This window comes from Scophthalmus maximus, chromosome 2, assembly GCF_022379125.1.
Source record: "Scophthalmus maximus strain ysfricsl-2021 chromosome 2, ASM2237912v1, whole genome shotgun sequence".
Classification (NCBI taxonomy): domain Eukaryota; kingdom Metazoa; phylum Chordata; class Actinopteri; order Pleuronectiformes; family Scophthalmidae; genus Scophthalmus; species Scophthalmus maximus.
In genome coordinates this window covers 5,781,449-5,808,272 of record NC_061516.1, presented here as the reverse complement: position 1 = coordinate 5,808,272, position 26,824 = coordinate 5,781,449, and the positions used below count along the sequence as shown (strand labels likewise).

The 26,824-nt window shown below is 42.8% G+C and overlaps 1 protein-coding gene across 3 annotated transcripts; it reads left to right on the top strand.

The window, feature by feature from the left end:
- The first annotated feature begins 1,700 nt into the window (after window positions 1–1,700).
- dennd1a (DENN/MADD domain containing 1A) lies at window positions 1,701–25,155 on the top strand. 3 transcript variants are annotated; one of them, XM_035625256.2, is made up of 23 exons: window positions 1,701–1,878; window positions 5,433–5,497; window positions 6,114–6,157; window positions 7,497–7,546; window positions 8,407–8,526; window positions 9,373–9,442; window positions 9,724–9,804; window positions 10,407–10,460; window positions 11,231–11,341; window positions 12,143–12,243; window positions 13,867–13,912; window positions 14,115–14,216; window positions 14,333–14,458; window positions 15,029–15,130; window positions 15,480–15,567; window positions 16,198–16,238; window positions 16,945–17,016; window positions 17,116–17,172; window positions 17,890–18,042; window positions 18,758–18,822; window positions 21,005–21,142; window positions 22,340–22,586; window positions 23,020–25,155. In XM_035625256.2, the coding sequence occupies exons 1-23, from the start codon at window positions 1,862–1,864 to the stop codon at window positions 24,088–24,090; spliced, it is 3,021 nt and encodes a 1,006-aa protein (XP_035481149.2). In that variant the 5' UTR covers window positions 1,701–1,861; the 3' UTR covers window positions 24,091–25,155. The 3 variants fall into 3 exon arrangements, with proteins under 3 accessions (XP_035481149.2, XP_035481148.2, XP_035481150.2); XM_035625255.2 differs by having other exon boundaries at window positions 8,404–8,526; XM_035625257.2 differs by lacking the exon at window positions 21,005–21,142 and having other exon boundaries at window positions 1,703–1,878; window positions 8,404–8,526.
- The last annotated feature ends 1,669 nt before the right edge of the window (window positions 25,156–26,824 follow it).

Below are 26,824 nucleotides of genomic sequence, written 5' to 3'. Positions count from 1 at the left end.
TCAATTACCATGCTTATTACAGTGTAATATGAATATTTTGGAACGTATCCCTCCGCAACATCTCATGGAAGGATTGGGGACACGGGAATTTCATTCTAGAAACACAACTCTGAAATTTATCCATTCAACTTCATGTGTTTGTGCTGCCGAACCCTCAATTTAATGTCAGTTAAACTTTAGAAAACTGCTTCACACAAAGAGCACAAGAAGACTGCGGACGCACATTGGAAAATGATCTTTTCAGGGTCAATACGACCTGTGAGCTGGACTACAGCAGGATCTGTTATGGAGGTAACTGACATCCATTCATCAAGTTCACACAGGGGTCACATTGACTAAAAAGCGCGCACAGTTCTCACCAGACTGAACAGACAGTTCAATTCGCTACAGCCGCAGTGTTGCAAACCTCTGGTATGTTCACTGTCTATTCAAACAAGCTCAGTAAATAACACTGAATTGCAATAATCATGAGTGGAAACTCTGCTGTACTGGGTCTGCAGGATCACTTCTATCTAACCCAGGGAAGGGTGACTTTTGTCCTCACCCGGTGCGGCCCCCCGGGGCTCCTCTCAGTAGACACCACGCCCCTCAGGTGACACCATGCCCCTCTCGGTTGACAGCACGCCCATCTCAGTTGACACCACGCCCTCTTAATTGACACCACGCCCATCTCAGTAGACACCACGCCCATCTCAGTAGACACCACGCCCCTCCCAGTTGGCACCACGCCCCTCAGGTGACAGCATGCCCCTCTCGGTTGACACCACGCCCCTCAGGTGAAACCATTCCCCTCTCAGTTGACACCACGCCCATCTCAGTTGACACCACGCCCTCTTCGTTGACAACACGCCCATCTCAGTTGACACCACGCCCATCTCAGTTGGCACCACGCCCCTGCCACAGAAGTCTGAAAATGAAAAAAATCTACCTGAAAGTGAAGAAAAGTGAAATTAAAAAACATAAATCTGCAACTGAAAAAAATAAAGACTTCAAATAGACAACTGATTCAAAAGAATTCCAGAATTGAATCAAAATAATATTTGATTTGAACAAACTTCTACAGTTTTATCATTTTAAAACACAGTTTTATTTTTCAAAGTTCAAGATAGAAACCTGAGAATTCAGTTTCAAATATTGTCTTTGAATTAAAACATTTGGCCCCAATTTCCAAAACCAATCAATACATTGTTGGTTCACAGGCCTGAATGGGGTTACAGTAGCATGGTCACAATCTGTCCCTCTGGTAGTGAGGAGGACATTTCTGTGCCCCTCCCTGATCTAACCTGTATAATAATGGCAATTAGGAAAAATGGACACTCATTTAAACTGTGAGAACAATGCTATTATACATCTACGTCAACGTAATGATGGAAAAGCAAGCTGGTTCTAAAAAAGGTGAGCAGTAGCACCACCGGCCCAGCAGGAGCAGGGTGGACTGCTGTTTCACACCGCCCCCCTACAACGGCGGTCTCACACCGCCCCCCCCCCCCCTGCAGCCGTCGGCAGCTCGCGGAGACGAATCAAGTCCCTCTCTGCAGTGGGGTCTGGAGCTGCGCCTCTCGTCACGTGACCCGCTCGTCGTCGGCGCTGTGCACCGTGGACGCTGTAGTCTCTCGCTCCGCGTCTCCTCGCGTCGAGCCCGTGGTCGAGCCGCTCACACGTCCGCCGCGGCGGAACTACATGTCCCAGAGTGCAGCGCGAGGCAGAGCGTGACCCGCGCGTGTGTGGACGGGTCCGCGCTGGTGATGTGCCGTTAGATGTGACAAGCTAGGAGCGGACGAAACATCTCGGGACGGACGCGTCTGCGCATCGGTATCCGCTGCTGCTGCTGCCGCCGGCGGCGGGGACACACGGAGGAGACATGGGGTCCCGCATCAAGTAAGACTGACACCGCCGAGCACCGGGCTGTTAGCGGCTGCCAGCCGCCTGCGGCGGTGTTAGCTGCGGGGAGGGAACGGTGCAGTGCAAGGCCCTGACTTGTTGCGACATCCGCTAAAGACGCTGGTGACACTCCGCTGTCCTGGCCAGAACACACTCCGCTGTCCGGGTCAGAACAGCGCTGTGTCCAACGTGTTCCACTCGGCTCCGAGCTCCGCTGGGCGGACACGAGCGGCCCAGTAGAGACGGGGCTCCGGTACCAGACAGTTAGGAAGTAAACATGGCTCCTGAAGTGCACAACAGAGCCGCACAGACAATGTGACCGGGTTGGGTGATGGAGAGTTGTGACGTGTGTGTGTGTGTGTGTGTGTGTGGATGGTCAAACATCATGCAGGGATGCAGATTTTAGCTCAGTTTACATCGATGTTATTTGTACGGCACAACATCACAACACACATCATCACGTGGCACCTTTTTGTTTTTTTAATTTAAGGTCAAGACTTAATTTATATATTAGAGAAACTCAACAGTTCTCAGCAAACGCAAACCAGATTATATTCTGTCTTAAGTCAACACCCCGGTTTCTCAGACCTGTAACTCCTCCAGTAACAGGGGGGTTCGTGCATGTGGACACCCTGACCGGGCTGAGCTCGGGTCAGGCGTCCGTACCCTCCCCCTTAGGATACAACTGCACATCTCAGTCCTCTGCGTTGTTCATATATTTCAATCAGTTGACTTATCAACGTCAAATGGACCGATAATCAATTCATCATTGACCTTTCCCCGGATGTTGGTGGAAGCATCCGGTGATCGAAAGGTTCCTGGTTCAATTCCCGTCCATGTTCAAGTGAAGTGACCTCAAGCAGGACACCGAGCCCTCGACTGACGCAGAGTCATGAGTTTGTGCGTGACACACATTGTGAAGTTGCTCTGACTGGTCGAATGCATTCCATTTAACATTTATCTGTAACCCAAGTGTCAACGCGAGGCCTGTTACCATAACTGCTATTTGTTGGACGATTTATGGTCCCAAAAATGATTGTGATGAACAATATCGTCATCATATTGGATCGTGTGAGCTTGCAGTATGGGCCTGTTGGTCCTCGTCTCCTTCTCCTTGTGTTCTGGTGGGTCGTCAGAGAACCACTGGCAGATGGTAGCACCACGGTCAGTGAGCTGTGCCTCCGATACAGAGAGGAGACGAGTTGACTTTCTTTCTTGCGTTAACAAACACGCATGTTAATGAATGTGATCGAGTCCATGTATCATAAGATCGGTGGATAACGTATTTATCGTGACTCAGCTTGCACATGGTTGGATTATAGATCAAAGATGTCCTCAGACTTCATGTCACAATGTGCAGTTGGCCCATGCCAGGGAGGGGCAGAGTTTCCACTTATGAGGTCATGTCTTGCGTATCGTTTCTGGGAATTTGGGCTTTTGACAGCCCGAACAATATTTTACATTCTGTAATTTTTACCTATTGTGGGGTTTGATTCTGATATTTTTCACACTGAACATGTTGAAATGTTACTGTTGAAATGAGTTCATGTAAGACTGGTGAAAGATTCGAAACGGCATAACACATTATTATACATTGATGTATTTACACACTTTCTATTTCAATTAACTTTGTCCACAGCATATTCATTAGACAGGGAAATGTGTTGTTTTTTGAAATTCAAATTCCTTCAATTCCTTCTTGTTTGACACAGTTAGATAGGACCCACTAGTATTTTATGAGGACAGCTAATAATGGGGCCGTTGTCTTTACTGCACCTTGTGTCTGAGCCGAGGTGCTGAGGGACAGCAGCAGGCCATGCACGTACAAAGACCTGGAACATAATGATATAATTATTTGTGAAATAATTACAGAAATAATTAGGGGTGTGACGAGACACTCGGCTCACGAGAACGAGACGATATTTGAACACCCTTTTTCAGAAAACTTCAGTGACGAAATATATGATTGGAATAAAAGTCTTTTATTTGACTGAAATTCGCAAAATGCAAAACAATGCAGGTGCATTTTGAAATGTTTTTACTTACTAACTTGTAATGAATGTTATTGTCACTTCAGTTCTTCTTTCTGATTATGAATCGTCATATGCAGTAAAAAACAGAACAATATTCAAGCACAGGAAAAGGTTTAGCCACAAACCCAACTGAATTTATGACTGCGTGAACTGTGCACGAGGTTCTAACTTCTAAATGAAGTGCATTCGTAGTAGAGGTTGTGGAAAATGCCCGCGTGACGGAATGTTGTACTTCCGTTCGGTGTGGAGGAGTTGCCGAGATTGTCTCTGGTTGTTGCCGTGGTTCTATCGGGCTTGACTGTGGAAGTTGAGGTGCAAAGGCGTTTGTCAGCATCGTCTGGCCTCTCAGCGTTCTCTACACAGGCGCGGAGAGCTGTAGTGGTTCTGTTCGTGTCTTTGCATAGTGTTCGTTTTAGCAGCAGTGTGTGGCAACATTTTCTTACAGTGCTGACCTATCATTCGCGTCTTGTCTGTCACTCTGTTGCCGTTTATTCTTTCCACCGGGAGCCCAACATGCTGCCACACAAACGGTTTAATCGGGGCGGGGGGCAAACAGACACCCACATCATTCTGGCTGCAGCTGGACACTCGTCCGTGAGACAGCTTTTCACCTCGACGAGAAATATCATATCTAAATTACAGTAGATGGTTTCAACTCTATGTCTCACTGACACCGTTCCGACCACAGGAGGACAAAAGGGCACAAAAACTGTCAACTGTGATTATTACGACACTCAACTCAGGAATATGATCTGGTTTAATATTTCAACTTTGCTTTATATTGTTTTCCTGTTTTGCTGAAAGTCTTAATGAAGGTGTTCAACGAATATAACAAGCTGTGCCTTAGAAGTTGCTTTTGTTCATTCCATCGATTATGGTCCAGTCGTTTCAAATGCCATTGAAAGAATGAAAAATAATGTAGGTAGAATAAAAACCGTGGAATGTGCTTGCTTTAAATTATTTTAGTGATATAGGCATTTAACCAACGGTACACAGAAAAGAATAATAATGATTCAGGAGCGGCGGTTAAAATGCATGTAGGGGAAACACTGATCATGTTATGTATTTTCTGATATTATCATGTTTACTGTGCTAAGGTTGTGTTTATGTTTGTTATTTTTCCTTTTTAAGTACCAGAATAAAAGTCTATATGATTTTAAATATTTATGATAGGTGATTGCAATGTTAGGCCTGATAGTGTATCTCATCAGGCCTGATGAGTAAATCCAAAACAAAAAGTCCACTACTCGCTGGAGGGTGGCAGCTGGATTATTTATATTTACTCATGCGAGTACCACGAGTAAACACGACCTGAACATCCGCCCGTGCTGTTGGACTCTGCCATCGGTGTGGCAGGAGAATCTCAATAGGTGGAGTTGGTTGTCCATTGACCCGAAGGTCGCTGGTTCAATCATAGCTTCCCCTAGTCTGCATGCCAATGCAAGTTTTGGACATTGTAAGAGATTAACCACACCTGATGTAGTGCAGCAAGCCTTCATTCTCTTTTCTCTCTTCCAGGGAGAGCCCCGAGTCGACCTTCGAAGTGTACCTGGAGGTCGCCCATCCAGGCACGCAAGGCTCAGGTAAGTTTGTGAAGCTGGAGGTTCAGCTAACCCTGGATTACATGTATTTGATGCTTTTCACTGGCCCTAGGAAACATCACTGTCCTTATGAGTAGGATTAGGGGCGCAACGGATCACAAATCTCACGGTTCGGATCATTTTTCGGATCAGCAAAAAAGAAAAAGGAGACAAATACAACATTGCTTTGCATTTATTACTTAATCAACTTCCGGAACATATAAAGCAGGGAACCATAGTGTCCATGCGCGGCCTCTGACTCATAGGCTTTCACAGAGTGGATCCAGGTGCTGATCAGGTTGGTCTGTCGACCAGCAGCTGGGGCTTTTTCCCTCTGCTGTTGATTCCAATGTCCTTTTGACCTTTGCTGGTGTGTGAAGCGTGTAAGTATTTGGACAGTGACTGCATTTTTTTGTAGGAATTAGAACACTACACCTGATTGTTTCCCGGACAGAGGCTCAATCAGGCTCTTTAATTAATGGTTAGAAGAACTGAATTAAGCTTTTCTTGAAACTGCCTGTCTAGATATTAGTTTTGACTCATTGTCCAAATAGAAAATGAATGTGATTAGTTAGGTCCTGATCACTCCTACATAAGCCTTTCTTGTCATTTCTAACAGGGCCTGAAGTGCAACGGCAGTTCCCTGAGGTCTACGCAGACCAGGTTTGAAACCCTCTTCACTGATCCATTGGTTTCTGTTCCATACACTTCATAGTCTCAGTCTGAACCTTATTAATTGATGCATGCACCACTGTTGTGAATAGTGTTTTCTTCATGTCAGAAATGGAAAACTTCAGTTTTGTAGCGCCAAAAAATTGCAACATTCTATTCTACATTGTCTCAAGGCACCTAGTTAAGACTTTCCAATATTGTAGAGAAAAAGCCTTTACACAAAGAAACTTTTCAATCAGTGTTTCCCCTACTGGACTTTGACCGCCGCTGCTGAATCGATAAACTGCGACGTGAATGCATTCTTCTATGATAAATTTCCGCTACTCCCAATTCTGAGCAGAGATCCGTGTTTCTCTCCGTGCCGGTCAGAGCCTGTGGGCGGTGCGAGTTCTCCAACCCTGCACAAAGAGATGTTCACCTGTTTATTAAAAGTTCGGTGGAGCTCGACTCAGTACACAGAACCATGAACGGGAGAACCAACTGTTGTAGTGAACGCACCGTTGACGCGGTGGACAACGTCTTTCCGTTGAGGAGTCCCAGCTGCCGCTGCTCCACAGCGCTGATGAGCTGTATATTCAAAATGGATCGATGCTGAAAGTAACGTGTGTCCAGATTCAACACTGCACTTTCCTGGTCCCTAAACAACACACAGGTCAAGTGCGAGGCTGATGAGATGAGCGATTCTCGTCGAGAAATGACTTACAGACAGACTTCTTTAATAATTACCAGCATTAGTAAGACGATGTGTCCAGCAGTGGAGAGTAGCCTCTCTGCTGCCCTTATATATTATATATGTGTCTGAAAATTAACTTAATTTCTTTGAAGAACACAAAACATATGCATGAAAATCATAATACAGACAGAATCATCTGATTGCAATATCCTAATGAAATAATCTGTTCATAATTTATATAAATTGCCACTATCTGCCAGTGTCAATTTCCAAATTTATGTGCATTTTTACAGTTAACTGTTCTGTGCTTTTGTTGTTTTTTATGCAAAGAATGATATTTTCAAAAGAAGCTACTTTTCCCCTATTTATGTAACAGTTTGTGGGCGGGGGTCAGTGTCAAAAAAAATCTGCATGCATGCTTCACGTCAGCGGCTACAACTCCATCCAAGGGGAAACACTGCCACTGGAACTAGACTCAGGGTGGTTGAGTGGAGGGTGGCAGGTGCTTTGAGTGGTCAATTAGACTAGAAAAGTGATATATAAATATAGAACATTTACCATCTGCTCTTTGTCACCACATGGATCACTTCCTCCACACCTGTACCATTATTATATACTGATGATCGTATATTCTAACTTCTTTCATCGGTGTCACAGGAAACTCTCCAGACTGTTCCCAAGTTCTGCTTCCCCTTCAGCATGAACAGGTACACACACAAACACACACACAAACACACACACGCACACACACACACACACACACACACACACACACACACACACGCACACGCACACACACACTACAGAACCAAAGTGGTGTGGGTTAGGTATCGGCCTCAGAGCACTTTGTTGTTTTCCAAATCAAAAACCTTCCTCTGCCAAGGTGGTGAGTTGATTATGAAGCAGCAATTCATGCACATACATTTCCTTTAGTTCTGTTCATATGTGTCAGTTCCATAAAGGAATACAGTATGTCTGGGTGACAACAGCCTCAAATGACATGTTTATATTAGGGTTGTCACAGTACCAAGGTTTCGACACAATACTAGTATTAAAAAAAACGTACTTTCGATACCACGGAAAAAGGAAAGAGGTCCTAGGGCCACAATTTCCCTCGGGATAAATAAAGTATCTACTATTTAGATTTTTTTTTTCTTCTTTATTGACATTACACATAATTTAGGTACAGAAAAAGTCAAATACTGATCGCATAGCAACATTGTTAATACTCTTCTTGAATGTTTTCCCTACCTTCAATGAATAACAATAATCTAATGAAATAATACTATTACTTTAACATTTAACACGTACATTTTCCTATATGATGAGGGACCTCTGTACCGTTTACAAATAGGGTTGTTGATTTATTCCAATTGTCGTGGATCTGTCGGTGTAGAACAAGGTCATGAACACAAAACAGACTTCACGGAGAAGAGCATGTTCTCATTTATATAAATATCATATACCGTTGGAGTGTGAGGAACACCTTCTCTGGGTGAAGAATGATTTTTTTATTTTCTCCCTCTATCTTTCTCTGTCTGCCCACTGAACCTCTCTCACCCAGCAGCCCAACAGTCAACCAGGTTGGACAGAACTTCACATTTGTGTTGACTGACATTGAAAGCAAACAGAGATTTGGATTCTGTCGACTGTCCTCAGGTGCACACACATGCTACTGCATTCTCAGGTGAGTGTGTGTGTGTGTGTGTGTGTGTGTGTGTGTGTGTGTGTGTGTGTGTGTGTGTGTGTGTGTGTGTGTGTGTGTGTGTGTGTGTGTGTGTGTGTGTGTGTGTGTGTGTGTGTGTGTGTGTGTGTGTGTGTGTGGTGTGTTTGTATTTGTCTTTGTCTTTGTCTTTCTACAGCTGTGAGGACAATGTTATGTGAAGATATTTTTGCTGGTCCTCACAATTTCAAAGGGATGTTTGAGGGTTAAGTGGTAAATGAACTATAATGGTATAGGGCATTTCTAGTCATATTGACCATCCAACGCGCTTCACAGCACAACTCACATTCACCAATTCACACACATTAATACAGCACTGCTATTTACCATGCTTTTTCTGTGACATTCATAAACTGTCAAGTCAACAATTTAGGGTTGCGTCTTGCCCAAGGACACATCGGCATGCAGACTAGGTGGACAACCGCCGACCTTTCAGGGAGAGGATGACTGACTACCTCTTCAGCCACAGCCGCCCGGGTTAGAGTTAGAATTAGGTTTAGGTTAGGGTTAAGGTTGGGGATAGTCAACTGCTGAAGGTGACCAACAACCTTCTCATGGCCTCAGTGTTGGACATGTCTCTATTCTCGTCCTGTTAGATCTTCATTTGATCTTCTATTCTTAAGGAAGATAGTCATGGAGTTCCACGAGGTTCTGTGCTGGAACCGATTCTTTTCACTCACCACACAAATAAGCTGCTCAGGTGTTCATTAAAAATGTCAAATTCAAAAGAATTGAACATGTGTGATTAGCCAAGTGTTGCAGTGTAATGCTCAGCGTTGTTAAAGTACAGAACACTTTTTCTTCTCTCAGCTACTTGCCCTGGTTTGAAGTCTTCTACAAGCTACTTAATATCCTGGCAGATTACACTATCAAAGGCCAGGTAAGTGATGACATTAACACAGTGGTATTCTGATTAGCTCCAGTATTGGTACTGATATAGTCATAACATTGAACACATTATACTAGCACTAAACGCTCTTCAAATGTATTTGTGTTGACACTGTAGTGTAATGAGTCACGCTGTTTTCTTTTTTCCTTGTGTCTTTGCAGTAATGTTTCTGTTCAGCTTGTCTCTGAAATGATCCATTTGATTTTGGAGTCATGTTTGTGTGTCATGAGAATGCAACAGTGTGTGGATTTTGGATCTACTTTATGTTTCAGGAAAGCCAATGGCAAGAGCTCCTGGTGTCACTACATGTGCTCCCCATACCTGAGCCAGGGGTCCCTGTTCATCTGGGTGTGGTGAGTGTGACATGGTTTAAATCATGTATTTCATTTGATTTTCCCAAAGACAAATCATTTTACTGATAAGAAACTATACTTATAATTATTATAAAAATTATGAATAATAAAACATTACTAATTGTGGAAAAGTGGTGGGATTAACTGAGTTATACTTCTTCCCAACCCTTTTCGAATATGTCAATTCATTGAATTAATGTTCATGGTTGGTTCTTTTTGTTTAAATAATTTTTGTATGTGTATTTTGTTTATTATTTTTTGTCTGCCTGCAATGGTACGGTAATTTTTGCTTTATTATTATTAATATTTATTGTATTTGTTTTCTGTTTTATTTATTTGCATATTCGAAATAAACATTTAAATCAATGCTTCTTTCTCACATCTATCAAAGCGTCCTTGGAAATGTACTTCCATAACTTAAAACATGAGTATCCCCAAAATATAAAAACTAATAATATCAGGAGTAAGAAAAACATTGATATTTTCTCTTGTGCTATCAATAATTTTTTTTACCTGGAAAGAATTGTGTTTTGTTAGAAAGTGACGAGTTTGAACGATGAGTTTGTGACCACACAGTTATAGTTGTATTCTGTTTTCTCCAGCATTCCTTCTTCACTGTGCCTGACACGAGGGAACTCCCCAGCATACCCGAGAACGTGAGTCTTAGTGTTTACCATAAAGTTGCCTACCTCAGGCGGCTCGGTGGTGCAGTGGTTAGCACAGTCAGTGCCTTTCTGTTCTCCCTGTGTCTTCCTGACATGCAGATTGGGGTTATGTTGATCTGAGACTCAAAAGTGAGTCTGGAGTGAGAGTGAATGGTTGTTTGTCTCTGGTTGTTGCCCTGTGATTGGTTGGAAACATGTCCAGGGTGAACCCTGCCTCCCGTGGTGGATGGATCCATGGAATTTCTTTGCAGCAGGAATAAAATTGCTTTTAACGGGTGGAACCATCGCCATGTTCTGTACTTGTGGGTTGGTCCACACCCATCATTTTAATATAAACTACACAGCTGTAGTTTCAGGACTGTATCTTCACAAACACACCCACACACACAAATGACGCCAAATGATCAATTTGTGGGAGATCAAATTACATTGTCGGTAAAGTAGATTTTGAAAAAAGCCCAATAAAAGCCCATTCCCACCGTGAAAATGTATTCATCCATGAAAATATCACATTCGATTAGTTATAACTAGAGTGACTTTTTTTTTAATTATGAAATACCAAGTTTTCATTATGGAACTGGTAAATGTGAAAAATGATTTTTTTTTGCCACAATTATGAGATAAGGGAACTCTAATTTCACCAGTCATAACATGATGCATCACTGTTAAACACTGTTCATACTGAATCATGGTTCGCTGGTCGTAACCTTCACAACTAACTGTTTTATTTGTTTTTCTCTTATTGTGTTTCACCCTTGCAGAGAAACCTTACTGAGTACTTTGTAGCAGTAGATGTCAATAACATGCTTCATCTGTATGCTAGTATGCTTTACGAACGCCGAGTCCTCATCTGCTGTAGCAAACTAAGCACTGTAAGTAGAGTCCGATTCCTGTTTCTTTTCTTTTTTACATCTCTCTCCATTTTGCTCTCTTAAAGCTACAGTGTGTAATATTTATAAGAACTTATTCACAGAAATTGAATAAATTGACCATAACTATGTGTTCATTATGTATAATCAACTGTGAATGAATTAAATATAGTTACATGAGGTGGACCCGACCTCCGTGTCAGTCTCCATGTTTGCCACGTCGTGTTGAATATGGTTGTTGAACTAAACGGTCCAGAATACGTCGCATTCACGTTTAATTTTCAGACACTGCCGGAAATGGAATCAGTGGTGCGCCATCATAAAGTGTCCCCTGTCGGGTGCTCAGTTGGTTGCGGTTTGCAACTTTACCACCAGATGCCGCCAGAAAAGTACAAAAATTACACACTGTGGCTTTAAATCTTTCTTTTTTTAATACTACATCTATTAAATGGCCCATAAATGGATTTATTCTGCAGATTAGTTCATTTTTAATCTCCTATTTACTGTCAGTGTTCTCTGTCTGTTAACTACACAGCTTCAGTGTAAGTTTGCTACAGAGCCCAGAAAGTGTCATGGAGACATGGAGAAATCCCCCACTTCATTTTTATGAATTCTGGGCTTGAATTATATTAACATTGCAGAAAATTTACTGTTGACTTTTTAACATGGTTTGAGTATTTCTTTCTCTCTCTTTCTCTAATTCTGACCATTTTATTTAAACTATTACCTGTTGAAATAACTGCTTACATAGAGCAGAGATGTAACATCACACATCGTGTCCTTGATCTCTGTCCTTGGCCTCAGTTAACAGCGTGTGTCCATGGGTCTGCGGCCATGCTATATCCAATGCACTGGCAACACGTTTACATACCTGTTCTGCCTCAACATCTCCTCGACTACTGCTGGTGAGTGCTGCTCATTATCTGTGTCAAACATAGTTTACTGTCAATACAGTACTTTACACTTACCATCGATAGGGGAAGAGCAGAATAGATTATTGATATTATGTAGAAAGAGATCGGGGATGCAATTAGTAGAACAAAGAACTGTAAGTCCCATCCGAATTTTATGAGATATTTAGACAGGAATTAAGCCCCTTATTGTTAACATTATTCAGATACACTATGAAGGAGGGGAAAACTCCCCAGTCTCAGGAAGAAGCCATCATCACCATAATCCCTAAAGAAGGCAAGGATAAAGAACTGTATAGTAGCTTCTGACCAATATCCATACTTAATGTTGATTATAAGATTTATACGTCAATAATTTCAATAAGATTTGAGACATTCATGCCCGATATTATAGACGAGGACCAGACTGGCTTTATTAGAAGAAGGCAGGCACAGGATAATATAAGGAAAACAATTCATATAGTGGAGGAAGTGCAAAAAAGGCGTTTGACAGTGTGAGTTGGACCTTTTTGTATAATGTCTGGAAGTTCGGCTTTACTGAAAACTCCATCAAATGTATAAAGTCATTGTACCATGAGCCAACAGCAAGAGCGATGATCAATTAAGTTAGAGAGGTCAACTAGACAGGGGTGTTGTCTATCCCCGACACTCTTTGATTTCTTTATCGAACCATTTGCTCAAACAATTAGGCAGAATCAGAACATCAAGGGGGTGAAGGCAGGAGGTTCAGGTTCTCTGGTCTGTTGACATTTTCACGTCGCTCCACAGAAGTGACATGATTCGTCTGCCTCCGTTGGTGACGCCTCTTGGAAATCGAAAATTAACCGAGAGGTCCCAGACTAATACGCATTTGCGTATCTCCCACAAACCTTTCCCCTCCCTGTGCCCAACCACAACCAAAACACTGGGATTTACCAACAGTGTACAATTTATTTATTATACGTGAAAACCAATAACGGAGCTTCAGAGTGAAACTCAGGCCAAAACGTCAATCAACATATTCAATCTTACTCAAAAAATGAAACTACCTAATCTTAGGGGAAAACAAACCATAGAAAAAGACAGCTTCTAAAACGAACTTCCAAACTACCCAAGTAACCCATAAAGCAAAACCAACTACTCTGACACACGCTGACACAGCGAAAAAACACACAATAATCAAAAAAAAAATTGGAGGCCGAGAACCATGACATAAGCCACTGCTGTCAGGTCTGTCTCTCAGAAGACGAAGATCTTCAGTTTTTGAATGGGAGGAAATGGGTTATGGAACCAATCCGGAACTGACAGCTCCCTACTGAAAGAACATGATTCTGCCCCTTGGGAGGAGACCTAGAGATGCAGTCAAAGATCGTCACCTGCGGACAGAGGATCCACTCAAACAGAAACAGACACACAATGTCACAACAGAAACAAACTAACGGCCAGGGCCGTAACACCCATCCAAAATTGAAATCCTGGCGCTGTGCCTGAGGAGCATTTAGCAGATTTAATATCAACCATGCAAATCGTAACACACTAAGTTGAACTTTGACATTGCCTAGAGAGTAAAAGTTCTATAAACCGTCTGTTGTGTTAGTCATGCATGTTGTAACAATGGCTTTGGCTCTGTTTTTTTAGTGCCCCAATGCCCTACCTCATCGGAGTACATTCCAGCCTGATGGAGGTAGGTGCCCAGAACTAGCTCATAGGAACCAGGTCATTCAAGATTCATTTAGCAGAATTTTGATGAGCTTTTTTTCCCCGTGCTTCCCCTGTTAGTGCTAGGTTTTAAATTGCATCTATTCACTTGTCTTTCAAGGACAATGACTCGTTTTCAGTTGAGTCTGTCAATAGGACTTTGTTGGATTTGTTCTCGCTTCTCATAGAAAGTTCGAGGGTTGGCTCTGGATGACGTGGTGGTCCTGAATGTTGACACAAACACCCTGGACTCCCCCTATAATGACCTGGAGAATCTGCCCAATGATGTGGTGAGGAACTACTGTACAATACACAATGCATTTGAAAATATTTTTTTTATTTTTCAATGTTGATGTAAGCATTCTCAGGTACTGTGTTCTAATCTCTATAAGATACTGTCCCACAGGTTTCATCTTTAAAGAGTCGTTTGAAGAAGGTTTCAACAACAACGGGGGACGGTGTGGCTCGAGCCTTCCTCAAAAGTCAGGCGGCGCTGTTCGGCAGCTACAGGAACGCTCTGCAGATTGACTTGGTTGGTATATTCTTCTATAATTCCAGGAATCTCTGTCTGAAGCCATTTTTGATTGGCTGAAATAAGGTGACATCAGTACAATGACCTCAGTTTTGGGGTTAAGACAGTCCTGAAGTTGATGATACCTGATTAGTATCATCTGGCTTTATAGATAACTACACTACTGGGTGTCATCTGCATAACAATGAAAATGTATGTCGTGCTTTCTGATAATTTAACCTAAAGGAAGCATATATAAAGTGAAAAGTATCGGTCCCAGCAGAGAACCTTGTGGAACTCCATGAATAACTTATGTATGAGTGGAAGAGTAGGCTCTTTAAGCAGAGGTTCAATTGCCGTAACCTTAAAAGACTGCGATACATAATAAAAATAAATTGATAAGATCTAATATGGTAGTATTGAGGCAAACCATCCTTAAACCGTCTAGTTTGAGTCGGCATATGCTTAAATATCAACAGCAACACTTTAACGAGGTCAAAGGCTATGGCTGTTGAGCGCTAAATCAAAAATGCTTCATGTGTTGGAGCTGTAGAACACTGAGACATCACGGTGTGATTTTTGTATTTTTAGGGAGAGCCAATAACATTTAATGAAGAAACCTTTGTGAATCATCGTTCCAGTGCCATGAGACAGTTCCTTCAGAATGCAATTCAACTGCAGCTCTTCAAACAGGTATGTTCACGGCTGGTGTCAATACTGCTGCTGACCTTACTTAATCTACCAGACTTGTGCAGTATTGCGAAAGATTGTATCTCACATCTTTTATTATTATTTATTTCATTTCTGAAGATGTGCACAACATTTATCCTTGACGATGTCAGTTGTAGTAAAAATATCCTCGTAGAACAGAAATTCACCACATAAAACTGGCTTGATACCAGACGCGCGTGCGCACACACACACACACACACACACACACACACACACACACACACACACACACACACACACACACACACACCTCTATTTTTATTTCAGCATCCGTCTTGCATCCTAATACACAATGTGGTTCTCCCTGCAGTTCATTGATGGTCGTCTGGACCTGTTGAACTCAGGAGAAGGTTTCAGTGACATCTTTGAGGAGGAGATCAACATGGGCGAATACGCAGGTGAGCTACACGTGGCGTGTCGGAGTGTTGACAAGCACATTCATATAGTGCTTCTATACACAGCACTTCATTGACACACTGACGCAATGAGGGGGTTCAGTGTCTTTCCCGAACCATCAACCTTCTGGTTATTGGATGACTCACTCCATCTCCTGAGGCACAGTCAGTTAATAGTCAATTCTCAAAGTTAGTAATACTGTTCTACATGTATGAGGTGATGTGACCCGTTACCATCACATCAGCTACAGGTATCAGATTAAAAAGGCCGTGTTTTGAAGCAAAGTTATGTAAAACTCCAAAGGTATATAAAAAATGGTGGATGCTTGTCAGAGTTCTGTAGAAGAAAGTCTGATTGACTTACAACTCTGTCAGTTCTTCACACCAAGCATTAGAAAAATAAAAGTGATCAAGTATTCACCAAAATGTTGGCAGAACATATCACAGAAGGCAGATTTTAGGCGACAGAAAGTTAAAAGAAGGAATGATGTCGGATCCTGTTGCTTACACACATCCAGTCACGACTGGGACTCACTCAGTGGAACACTTCTTAAACACGGCAATGGCTTTACATCAGAATCCAGTCTAGATTCCTCGACTTTCTCAGTTGATGCTGTTGACTTTCTCCCACAGGCAGTGACAAGACTTACCACCAGTGGCTGTTCACTGTAAAGGTGAGCGAGTGTGAAAGTTGTTACCTGCACAAACAGCAAGGCAAAGTTTTGGCATTTGTAATCTGGTTCTCGCCCTTTAACAGGGAATAAGGATGTTGGTGCATGTCGTTCAGAATATGTCTTTGATCCAGAAAATGTCAACTATGACTGGTCAGATTCCCACAAATGTTGCTGTGGATATATGTGTATGCTCCCCAGGAGATGATGAGCCTCTGACCTTAACCACAGCCACCAAGTCAAACAGTTTTTCAGTATTTTTTCATGCACAGCATATTTATTTATTCACCATGAGTCTGTAATGACAACTTCTTTACTTATTTTGTCCATCTTTGTCAGCGTCGTCACTTGTTGTAGAGGTCAAACCGTCAACCTGCATCTCTAATTCTGTTGATTTGAGATCAAAAAGGTCACTTTAATTAGCCGACTCATGACACTACCACCACCCACAGGCACAAAGAAGCATCTCATTAGACGTTGACTGCCTGCAACCATAAGCACGAACAACGAGAGCTGTATGAAATTGATTCTTTGGCGCAACTTGAGATAATCTTTTCTGGATCAATTAAGTTTTAGCTAGATGTTGTATCTCAATGCTCTTATACAGTGTTTAATAGTAGACTTTTCATCATACTCAGTAACACTATTTAATCCAGTACATGTCAGTAATGTCTCCAACATTAAATGATGTGTAAATATTTTCTTACAGAGAGGGGGTGGGGCAATTTTCAACACAGTGAAGACAAAGGCGAACCCAGCCATGAAGACTGCGTACAAGTTTGTAAGCACATCCCTGGTTTCTTTGAGAAGCTGAAAAACAAAAGAATTATAGAAATGAAAATGGCTTTGTGATCTGGCTTGGTTTATGTTTGGTTGACAGGCTAAGGACCATGCAAAAATGCGTATAAAGGAAGTGAAGAGCCGACTAAAGCAGAAGGTATGTAGCTCTGGATCCCTTTTTGTTGTTGTTGTAAACACTGTTACAATGGTGTGTCAGCATAGGTAACGATAGTTCTCCCTCCCAAAAAACACCTTTAACACCTGTAACACCAGTCTGATGCCGAGTTCACACTACTCGTTTAAAAGCCCGCTTTTCTGCTCGCCGACAAATCCTGGAAGAACACAACAACACTCTTCACACATTCTCTACCCGTTTCCGTGTTTCCGTGATGATGAGCGTAACCTTGAGCTGCTTTAATACGGAACCAAATATTAACACGTCAAGTTATTTCCCTCCGTCTACACAAACACAGAGCGTCCGCTCAAACTACTTCCTGTTTCTGACCTGTCAACATAATATCCTGAAATGTATTGAACAGTTTCTTTCTGACGTCCATCGTGAAAGTGACAAACACTTCCTGTTTTCACGTGTCTATCACATATTTTCCCGTGTCACTTCTGTGTTTTCGTGACAAATGTACTCTGGAGACATTTCTCCTGGTGGACGATCATGTAGAGTGTGACCCCCCATTGCCGATGAGTCACGTAGTGTGAACAGCGTTCTTCCGACTTTGTGTAGTGTGTCCAAGGCGTAACTTCCCTTACCTGAACCCCGCCCCCCAGCCACAGCGTGCAGCCTCCCTCTCTCCTCTTACAGTGTAATCACTCCTTCCACTGATATCAACCTCCACTTCCATGTGTCCCCCCTCTTCAGGAGCAGGCAGAAAATGGCTTCTCTACAGGAGGGCCAGCGGTCATCAGTGATGACAGCACAGCAGTTGTTACCTCCTCCACCAGTGCAGTCACGAGGGAGGGGCCACTGGGAACCTGGGAAGACCACAGGCCAATCACCATGCACTTTGGACAGGTTGGCAGAAATTAAGAGGAATGGGGAGGATGGGGCGAAAAAATAGATACACAAATATGTAATGTAATACCATGAAACGATTTCTGTACCATTTATACTTTCTATAACAACTGTGGATTAATTTTACCAGAAAACCCGAAACGTGATGATTCTCAGATCAACTTCTGGAGATTTAAGATGTGTGTTTGTTCAATAATTCCCCAGTGGATTTATGAACATCAAATATAGTAATATCCTCAGAAAAGTGCAGATAATGACTGTGGGTTCACAATTGACTGAGTAATTCTCAAATAAAGTCACATTTTTTTAGCAAACTACTACAGAGTGCTTAGAGATGAAACCCATTCTTAAAGGATAATTCCAGTTAATTTGAACCAGTCATATTCTGTGGCTGACTGCAATCACCACGAACAGCTTCATAGAAACGAGGACTTACGCAAAACAGCGTATTAGGGCAAGCAGCATGAACACTTGTCTCCCCGTCTGACGGGAAGTAAACGGTGAGGAGCAAGACTCTGCTGCTGACTCACTGTCCAGTGTTGGTCCGCGGGAAAACGTCATTTTTGAAAATATCCTTCAACCAAATGTTCTTTTCTTTTCCATAAATCTCTTAAAACGTTGTTACAGTGTTAACATTCCCATGGGTCTCTCTGGTGAGGAATGCTGTTCTTAAGTTCCCTGTCTCTTTATTCATATTATTGATTTGCCTCCACAGGTACGGCCACCGATGTTGTTGAAGAGACCAAACAGCAATGCGAGCTTGGAAACCAGTGTTGACCAGTAAGCCCATCACTGTCATGTCCCACTATCCATGGTGTAGTTAAGAAAACACATTCACATATATGTTACATATAGTGCTTTTATTCAAAGGCATACTTTAATAAGTAAATAATTAAACAGATGTCTTGATTTAAATGAGAAATATTGACAAATGAAAGAAGAGACCTTTCATGTAGGCGTGTCTCAGTAAACTGTTGGACGACCTCGTCATTGTACCTTGACATTTATTCTTCAAGTCTCCAGGGCTACACCCACAAGTTTTCATTTTTAAAATGAAAAACGATCTGTCCAGTGTTTTAGCTCTGGATCAAAAATAATCTCCATCCATTCTAACACAGCTGAAAACATACTGTATCACATGACCATCTCCATACACTGGTCATGCATGTGCCGTGAGCAGAGGGTCTACTCTGAATGCACAAAGTCCGAGGAGAACGATGAACAACGTTGCCGATAAATAAGAGCAGGGATTTCTTATCTTGGACCTAAGAATTGGAACCGTCACTAACAGCTAGTGTCAGCAGTACTGCGCCTTTACCACTGGTGGTTGAGTTTGGACTGATGAGACCCAATCAGGAAGTGAATTGCGGTTGCGTACGTCTTTCTTTCCAAAACTCGTGTCTGTCCGGACTGAAACTAAAAGGTGGCCAGCCGCGTTACCAAAGTTCTCTGTTGCAGAGGCTCAGTAACTCTGAAATCGTGCGGACACCTTATTAGGTATTTACGATGATGTTGGCGATGAACACAATCTCTAACCACCAGTCCAAAGTCCCCCTCAAGTTCTGGATTGAGAACCTGGGCTATGGTCATTTGTCAAATTTGCTTAGGAAGTTTCCTAAATCTTGGAGTGACCCAGAAGTATTTGATCATCACAATGATAAGAGCTGATCGGATTCTCTAAATGCATAAGAAAGAAGCTTCAATGCTTCCTTTCCTATCTCCTTTAGCATAAGGTACACTGGAGCTTTCTATGTGAGAGTAAGGAGATATAGACGCCCAACAATTCATTGCGGCAGCGATATTTAACGTGACGTGCCATGCACAAACGTAAACGATTCAATCTGAAGTAGAAAAAGAGTATGAATAATATCCAGAAGTGACGTCATCATGTCAGTTACTGTTACATATGAATCATAACATGTGATGTCACACGGTGGTAAAACACTGAAACATGCTGATGGAGCTGCTGAGGTTTTTGTAGTTCATCTTCAGAATTTTGTAGTTACAGCCACGACAGACGCATCAATAACATCCGCCGTCGCGTGATGATGTAGTTTAGTAAAACAAAGTGGATTAGGATTCTCTCAGCAGTGCTTTCGGCTTTTCCTAATTTCTATCAGTCGTCCTTTACACCTTTCCTTGACCTCATGGCGTTTTCTACTGAGGTCAAGGAATAGTAGATAGGAACGAGAATCCGACCGCACCCCTAGTACCTGTGAACGTCATAGCTTATGATTCATGTCATTTTCATACTCATCAAATCATTCAGTGACCACTCGTTCCCTGTTGATGGGGCCATTGTTCAGAAGAAAACATTTGTGTGCCTGCACTTTTCACTGTTAGATTCCTTTGAGGTGTTTTTGTACATTCATAACGTTGGTGTAAAATGTGAATGAAGTATATATTGTAGGCAAATAGTCTGTTGAAAACTGTATGCTGTCCAACATTTTACTTACACCATATCGTGTACATTTTCATAGAAAACCATCAGTTACTTAATTAAAGTGAGTAACCTTGATTTATTGAATGCTGATTCAGTATTGACTCTATTGTGATCCAAGTCTTTTTATTATTTCACAGACATCTTCCATACATTTTTTTGACTGTAGCTACTTCTGCACTCAGAAACATTTTATCCTGACATTCAACTTTTATACTTCTTCTTCTTCTTCTTTTCCTCAGTGTTGTTGACTTAGATTTTGTTCCCTGGCAATTTCCAACATTGCTCCATCTTTTAGCTATTGTCAGAAATGAATAAAAGATTAATCCCACAAAATATCTAATCTAAGTACATACTAATCCAAATATGTTGCATGTAAATAAATATAATACTTTTAAGATTACTAATCTCTAACCCTAATTTTCCTTCTGTTCTTTCTACTCTTCTGTTTATCTTCATGTATTTGACAACATGTGTTTAATGAGCTGTGACTTCCCGTTGTCTTCCCTCTCCTCACCGTAGCTCTGTCCGTCCTACCCGTCACTACACCGTCTTTCTCTCTGAAGATTCTTCCGGAGACGAGCTCCAGTACGACAGTGACTCCGTCTCTGGGTGTCCCGACAGCTTTCTCTTCTCCGTCCCTTTCGAGTGGACGCCGCTGTACGCATCTCACTCTTTGGCTTTGCACTGTTAACACTAATTAACAAGCTTTTCCCAAATAATCTCCTTTTTCTATCGAAATGTGTTTGTATGTATGTGCATGTGTTTTTTTTCCACTAACTATGTCTCAAACATATTTGGTTTTTATTAGGTTTTTGTAAGAAAAGCAGCACAAACTTTTCATCAATACAATCCCCAATGTCCGGTTCCTCGCGTCACTGGATTAGCTTGAAGTAGATGTGCCTAACAGGTTGTTTGAACTGTAACTGATTTTTCAATTGACTTTCATGAAAATTATCATTGCTTCTGGAAAAATTATATTTGAATCAAATCAGTATAATGTGTCACCACCAGGGTATAAAATGACAACCCATATTTCCCATATTGCTCACCCCTTCCCATCAGGTTTCAAGAGTAATGCCTTTTGTGTCCTTAGACAGTCCACACGATGAAGCACAACATATCAGCGTACAGTAGCATAGAACCTGTTCACACCATAGATGTTTATTATATCATCACAGTCAACCAAACCAATGCGTTTGGCTTGTGAAGCTACTGAAAAGTTGTTAATGTCATACCAGTGCTCCAGTACTGTGACTGCATCTCTTGCCTTTCTTTAACTACAGTGAAGACACTAAGCCCCTGCCTCAGTAGTTTCCCTTCCTGTGCCAACAACAACAACAGATGCCATGCGATGGCTTTGGTGTAGATCCTACGCATTATGTACCGGCCTTTACAAAACCTATTTATAAAAAGGAAATTTCTTAGCAAATGTCAGTTTACACAAGTAACCTGGCATTTGTTGGGCAACTTATTTTTTATCCACAGATTTGGTTTGGTAAATGACAAACTACAGAGACTATGTTTATCATAATGAAGAAATGATTGTCTCTAGTCTTATTGACCACTCAAAGTTCTTTACAGAACCAGTCACATTCACCCCTTCACACACTGTCAGAGGAGCTGCCAAAGGCAACTTAGGGTTAAGTGTCTTGTCCATGACACATCGGCGTATTGACAGCCGCCCTGCAGGGATATGCACTGTATGTTAATCATAGACCCAAAATAAATAGAAAGTTGAGGCGTCCAATTTTGCCAAAATGAGGTTCATCTTTATCACTGGTATTGGTCGTCTTTATGGTGATTTTTTTTCTGTTTATTGTGTGTGTAACCACAGTTTGAACACTGTCCCTGCAGGCCACAGCCGTACCACTCCCTGAAGGAGGCCGAGTTGATGGAAGGGGATGATCCTAATGTTGGGACAGAGAGCCACACTGCCCCTCCCAGCCCCGTCAACGAGAAGTTCTCCAACGTCAACTTGCTCGGTGACATCTTCGGCTGCCAGGACGAGCCCGACAGCCAACCAATGACCTTGGCTAAAAGCCTCGAGGACCTGAGGACTACCAGAGACCCTGGGGAGCTACAAGCCAAGTTTACCTACCAGGTCAGTGGTCCATGTGTTCTGTGGCAAGAAGTTGTCAACATTTCGTTATATTTTTTATTTCTGAAAAGAAATCGAGAGGTTTAAGATTGATACAATATCTGTTTTTGACTAGAGCCAAAGACCATGTCAACAAATGCCTTTATTTGATTGTCAACAGTGATGAGGCCACAGCTGGAATCAAACCATGAACCTTAAAGTCCCCCTCCACTCAAAAAAAGTGTTTTTCTTCTGTTTCTGTCCTCTTTCCCCTTTGATTCGGCATCTCTGTCTGGTGACATTGTCCCTTGACCAAAAGAACAAAGTATGTTTTAGAAATCTGAATGAATTCTGAACTCACTGTCTTAACTCTTTCATCAGCATTAGTAAATCCCTTATACACTTTTTTTTCCATCAAGTCGAGCCATTTGAGTCTGACTCATGTCGTGTGTTTCAGCGGATGGACCTGAGTGTTGGTGATCACTCCAGAACTTTTCCAGGACTCAAACTCTCCAACCCTTATAATAAGCTGTGGAGTAAAGGGCAGGATGAAACAGCCGTGCCCGTCTGTGCGCCTCCTACCTGTGACATGTGTCCATCTGTACAACTTCCGGCGCAGACAGAAGCCCACTCCCCAAACCCTGAATGCTCTGGCCTGGGTCTGGACCCTTTGGAGCTCTCCACCCCCGGCTACATCACCATTCCACGTCCCCACGGAAGAAAGACGCCTGAGCTTGGTTCTGTCCTCGCGCCCCCGGTGGCTCAGTCCCGCTCTAAAGCTGCGGTGACTGGTGAGGGAAGGACTACATCAGGGGGTCAAGAGTTCAGGCAAGCATTGAGCATGACCGCAGATGGAGAGCTGCTGAAGCCCACCAAGGTAGCTGAGGACATTACAGACCTTCTAAGCCTTCTTGACCCCCTGAACAGCTCAGCACAGACCAGTTCCACTTCACTAAATGATGGGGTGGATATTGGCATGTTGCCATCGTCCTGCAAACCAACCCCACCACACAGGTCCTACCCACAGGGCCTGCCTCCTTTCCCAGTGCATCCTCACATGTCACTTAACCCTTTCGCCAAATCTCTGCAACACACATCCCCTCAGATGCACTACTCACTGACTGTGAGGGGGAATCCCTTCAGTGCCGTCTGTGCGCCCCCACCAGGCTCCTTCCTACACACCGCCCACCAGCCACAGTCCTTCCCCGCACTGCCGGGCCTCTACAGACAGCATTCGCCAGGAGCTTCAACTCTGCCACGCAGCTTCGGACTGCTCCAGTCAGCCTTCCCTTCCCCGGACACCTCCCTGCCTCACTCCTCCGCCAGCAATCACGCCCTTTCGAGCCTCGCAGACTCCATGTCTTGTCCCGGCTCAGCTGTGAACATGCTGGCGAAGCCGCTGTGTGCAGAGGGAGACGCTCAGAAGACTCTGGACCCTTTCGGGGACCTGCTGACTATGGCGAAGCCAGCGACACCTCAGAAAAAGAAGGTGGAGGACCTTCGGCGGAGGTGGGAAACGTTTGACTAAAACCTTTTCATTCGGTGTTGAGGTGTCCTCTCTGTCACTACGTCACCTCCCTCACATTTTATCAGGACCTTCTTTTGCAGTTACTGACATGTTGGCTATAAAACACTCTGCTTACTCATCATAATAGATCCATCATAGTTAAACCTGACATGAAACACTGCTCAGGAATACAACTCCTAATGCTCTGTTCTAATATGAATGTTTTTTGTATGCATTCTGAATGAAAACTAGTAGATGAGAATATTCGCCGATCAGCCACAACAATATGGCCGCCTGCCTAATATTGTGTAGGGCTGTTACCATCGCGGCATAGACCCCTCATGACCCCTGAAGGTGGTGCTCTGTTATCTGGCACCAACACGTTAGCAGCAGGTCCTGAGGTGGGGTCTCCATGGATCGGACTGGTTCGTCCAGCACGTCCCACAGATGCTCGGTTGGCTTGAAATCCGGGGGATTTAGATGCCAAGTCGACACGTTGGACATGTTTGCTCAAACCGTTCCGGTAGGGAGGCAACTAATGCTTTTTTCATCATCGATTAATCTGTCGATTATTTTCTAGATTAATCCATTAGTCGTTTGGTCCATAACATGATGAAAATGTCGATCGTGTTTCCCAAAACTCCAAGGTGATGTTTTGTTTTGTCCACACACCAAAGATATTTAGTTTACTGTCACAGAGGAGCAAAGAAACCAGAACATATTCACATTTCAAGAAGCTGAAATCCCTGAAAAGTACTTGAACCTTTAATCGATTATCAAAAAAGTTGCTGATTAATTTAGTGATCAATGACTAATCGATTAACTGTTTCAGCTCTACATTCCGGTCTGCGGCTGCCTGACACATCCCCCCCACCGGTCAGTGATCACAGTGTTGTGGCTGATTTCAGGTTGTCACTTGAATAATCAGAAAACATTTGGTCATGGATTGGTGAATGTCAGAGATTGTAAATACAAGATTTATTATCATCAATAGCTGAAATGAGTTAGGAAACATGAACCGATGAACTCAAGCTCACGTCAAAGGTTGTGGTTGTGTGTGTGTGTGTGTGGGTGTGGGTGGGTGGGTGGGTGGGTGGTTGGGTGTGTGTGTGCGCCCTCAAGAGGCGTCATGAGCCGCTGAGTAAATCAATATGCTGCCTGCAGCTCTACTATGGAATAAGATTTCATTCATTTGATTTTTAAACATGAGATCATTATGTGTTGGTCACTGTTGATACCGTGGCAGTGGCCACAGGTATTTCAGTGTGTAGGCTCTAAGAACTGAAGAAATACTTTACTAGTGGGTCAGAGGACACGCCCCTACTCACCTGTGATGACATCACTCAGGACCAATATGAGAACCAGGTCTGGACAGGGTCTCTGTGGCGTTGCCTGTAACTGCAGGAGTCACAAGGGATCAACTGGAAACTGTAGACGCGACAGACGACAGTGATCATCAGATGTTGTTGTAACTTATTGGTGATAAAATGGGACCAAATGAATCGTCTCAGTCAGCTCATCGCCCCGCTGTGGCTGATAAAGTCGTCATCTCATACAGAACTCTCGGTCCTATATTGTTGAAACATAATTGCCATAATAACCCTCAGTAAACAGACGCATCACCAAGTCAACCTTCACTGAATCTACTGGAATCATGAATTGCTCTTGAATTTTGATGTACGATAAACACTGCTCCTGTCGGTTCCACTGTGACTTGTTCTACACTGTATTCACACGGCGTTCTCCGACACTCGTCCGTTGTGCTTATGAAAGTGCTAATGTGCAAATCATGTGATGTTTCATTAACTGCAACAGAAGGGCCCTGCCATGGAGGTAGGAACTGTCTTGTGACGAAAGGTCGTCAGCCCCGAAACACTTTGGTTCAGCTTTACCTGCGTAAGGATTTTGGATGTCTGGTGTCGCGTCATCTCCCTGCCCCGTTGCAACTTTGCTAACAAATTGTCAACACCTGTTTGCACATCACGTTCTCTCATGTCTTCTGTCTTGATGCCACTGACGCAAAGTGCTCAGTGTAGATTTGTGATTAATAACAGAGCACCTTATCTCCTGGGAGGATGTTTGTCACACTCACAACAGCAATCGCTTGTTATTACTAGTCTGCTGATGTCACCATGACACCGCGACACAACGCGCTGCACCTCACTCATCATTTACTCACCTCCGATGTTTTATTTGCTTTATGCACAGTGCTGTCGTTTTTTGTTTAGTTGTGTTTTTTGGCCTTCATCAACTGTGAAATGTCTTTGCCTCCCTCTGTTTTAAAAAAAAAAAAAGAAGAACCATGTTAAGAAAAACCTTCGAGCCTATAATAGATCACAAATTTCCTTAAAATGATTTTCAACATTTACGTCTAATTAAATTTGTGTGGACTTTAAAAACACTGTATTGTATAATGTGCTGTTTTCACGGAGCCTTCCATCTGTTCTTTACAGTTTATATCTGCTTCTGTTTGTTTGTTTTGCCATAATCCAGCCTCACTTTGTGTCTGATGATGGTTGATGAGTTGTGATGTCCATTGTACATAGATCAGAAATAAGGCTTCTTGTTACTTTGTCCTCAGTTTCTATTTCAGCTCTTCTGACTTCAGCAACAAGAATCTGTATTCTTCAGCCGTTACTGGTTCCCAGCTGATCTTTGGACGTCCATGTTTGGTGATGGCAGAACAGTCCAGTTGATCTTGTATGCGTGCACAGGTGACATTTATTCTAAGGCTGATACGAGTGATGACTTATTG

What these genes read in the sequence shown, in the direction of transcription:
- dennd1a (XM_035625255.2), top strand. An exon ending in ACATGCTACTGCATTCTCAG is followed by an intron (nt 8,527 to 9,372) that starts GTGAGTGTGTGT and finishes TTCTTCTCTCAG; the next exon opens with CTACTTGCCCTGGTTTGAAG. An exon ending in TCACCATGCACTTTGGACAG is followed by an intron (nt 18,043 to 18,757) that starts GTTGGCAGAAAT and finishes TTGCCTCCACAG; the next exon opens with GTACGGCCACCGATGTTGTT.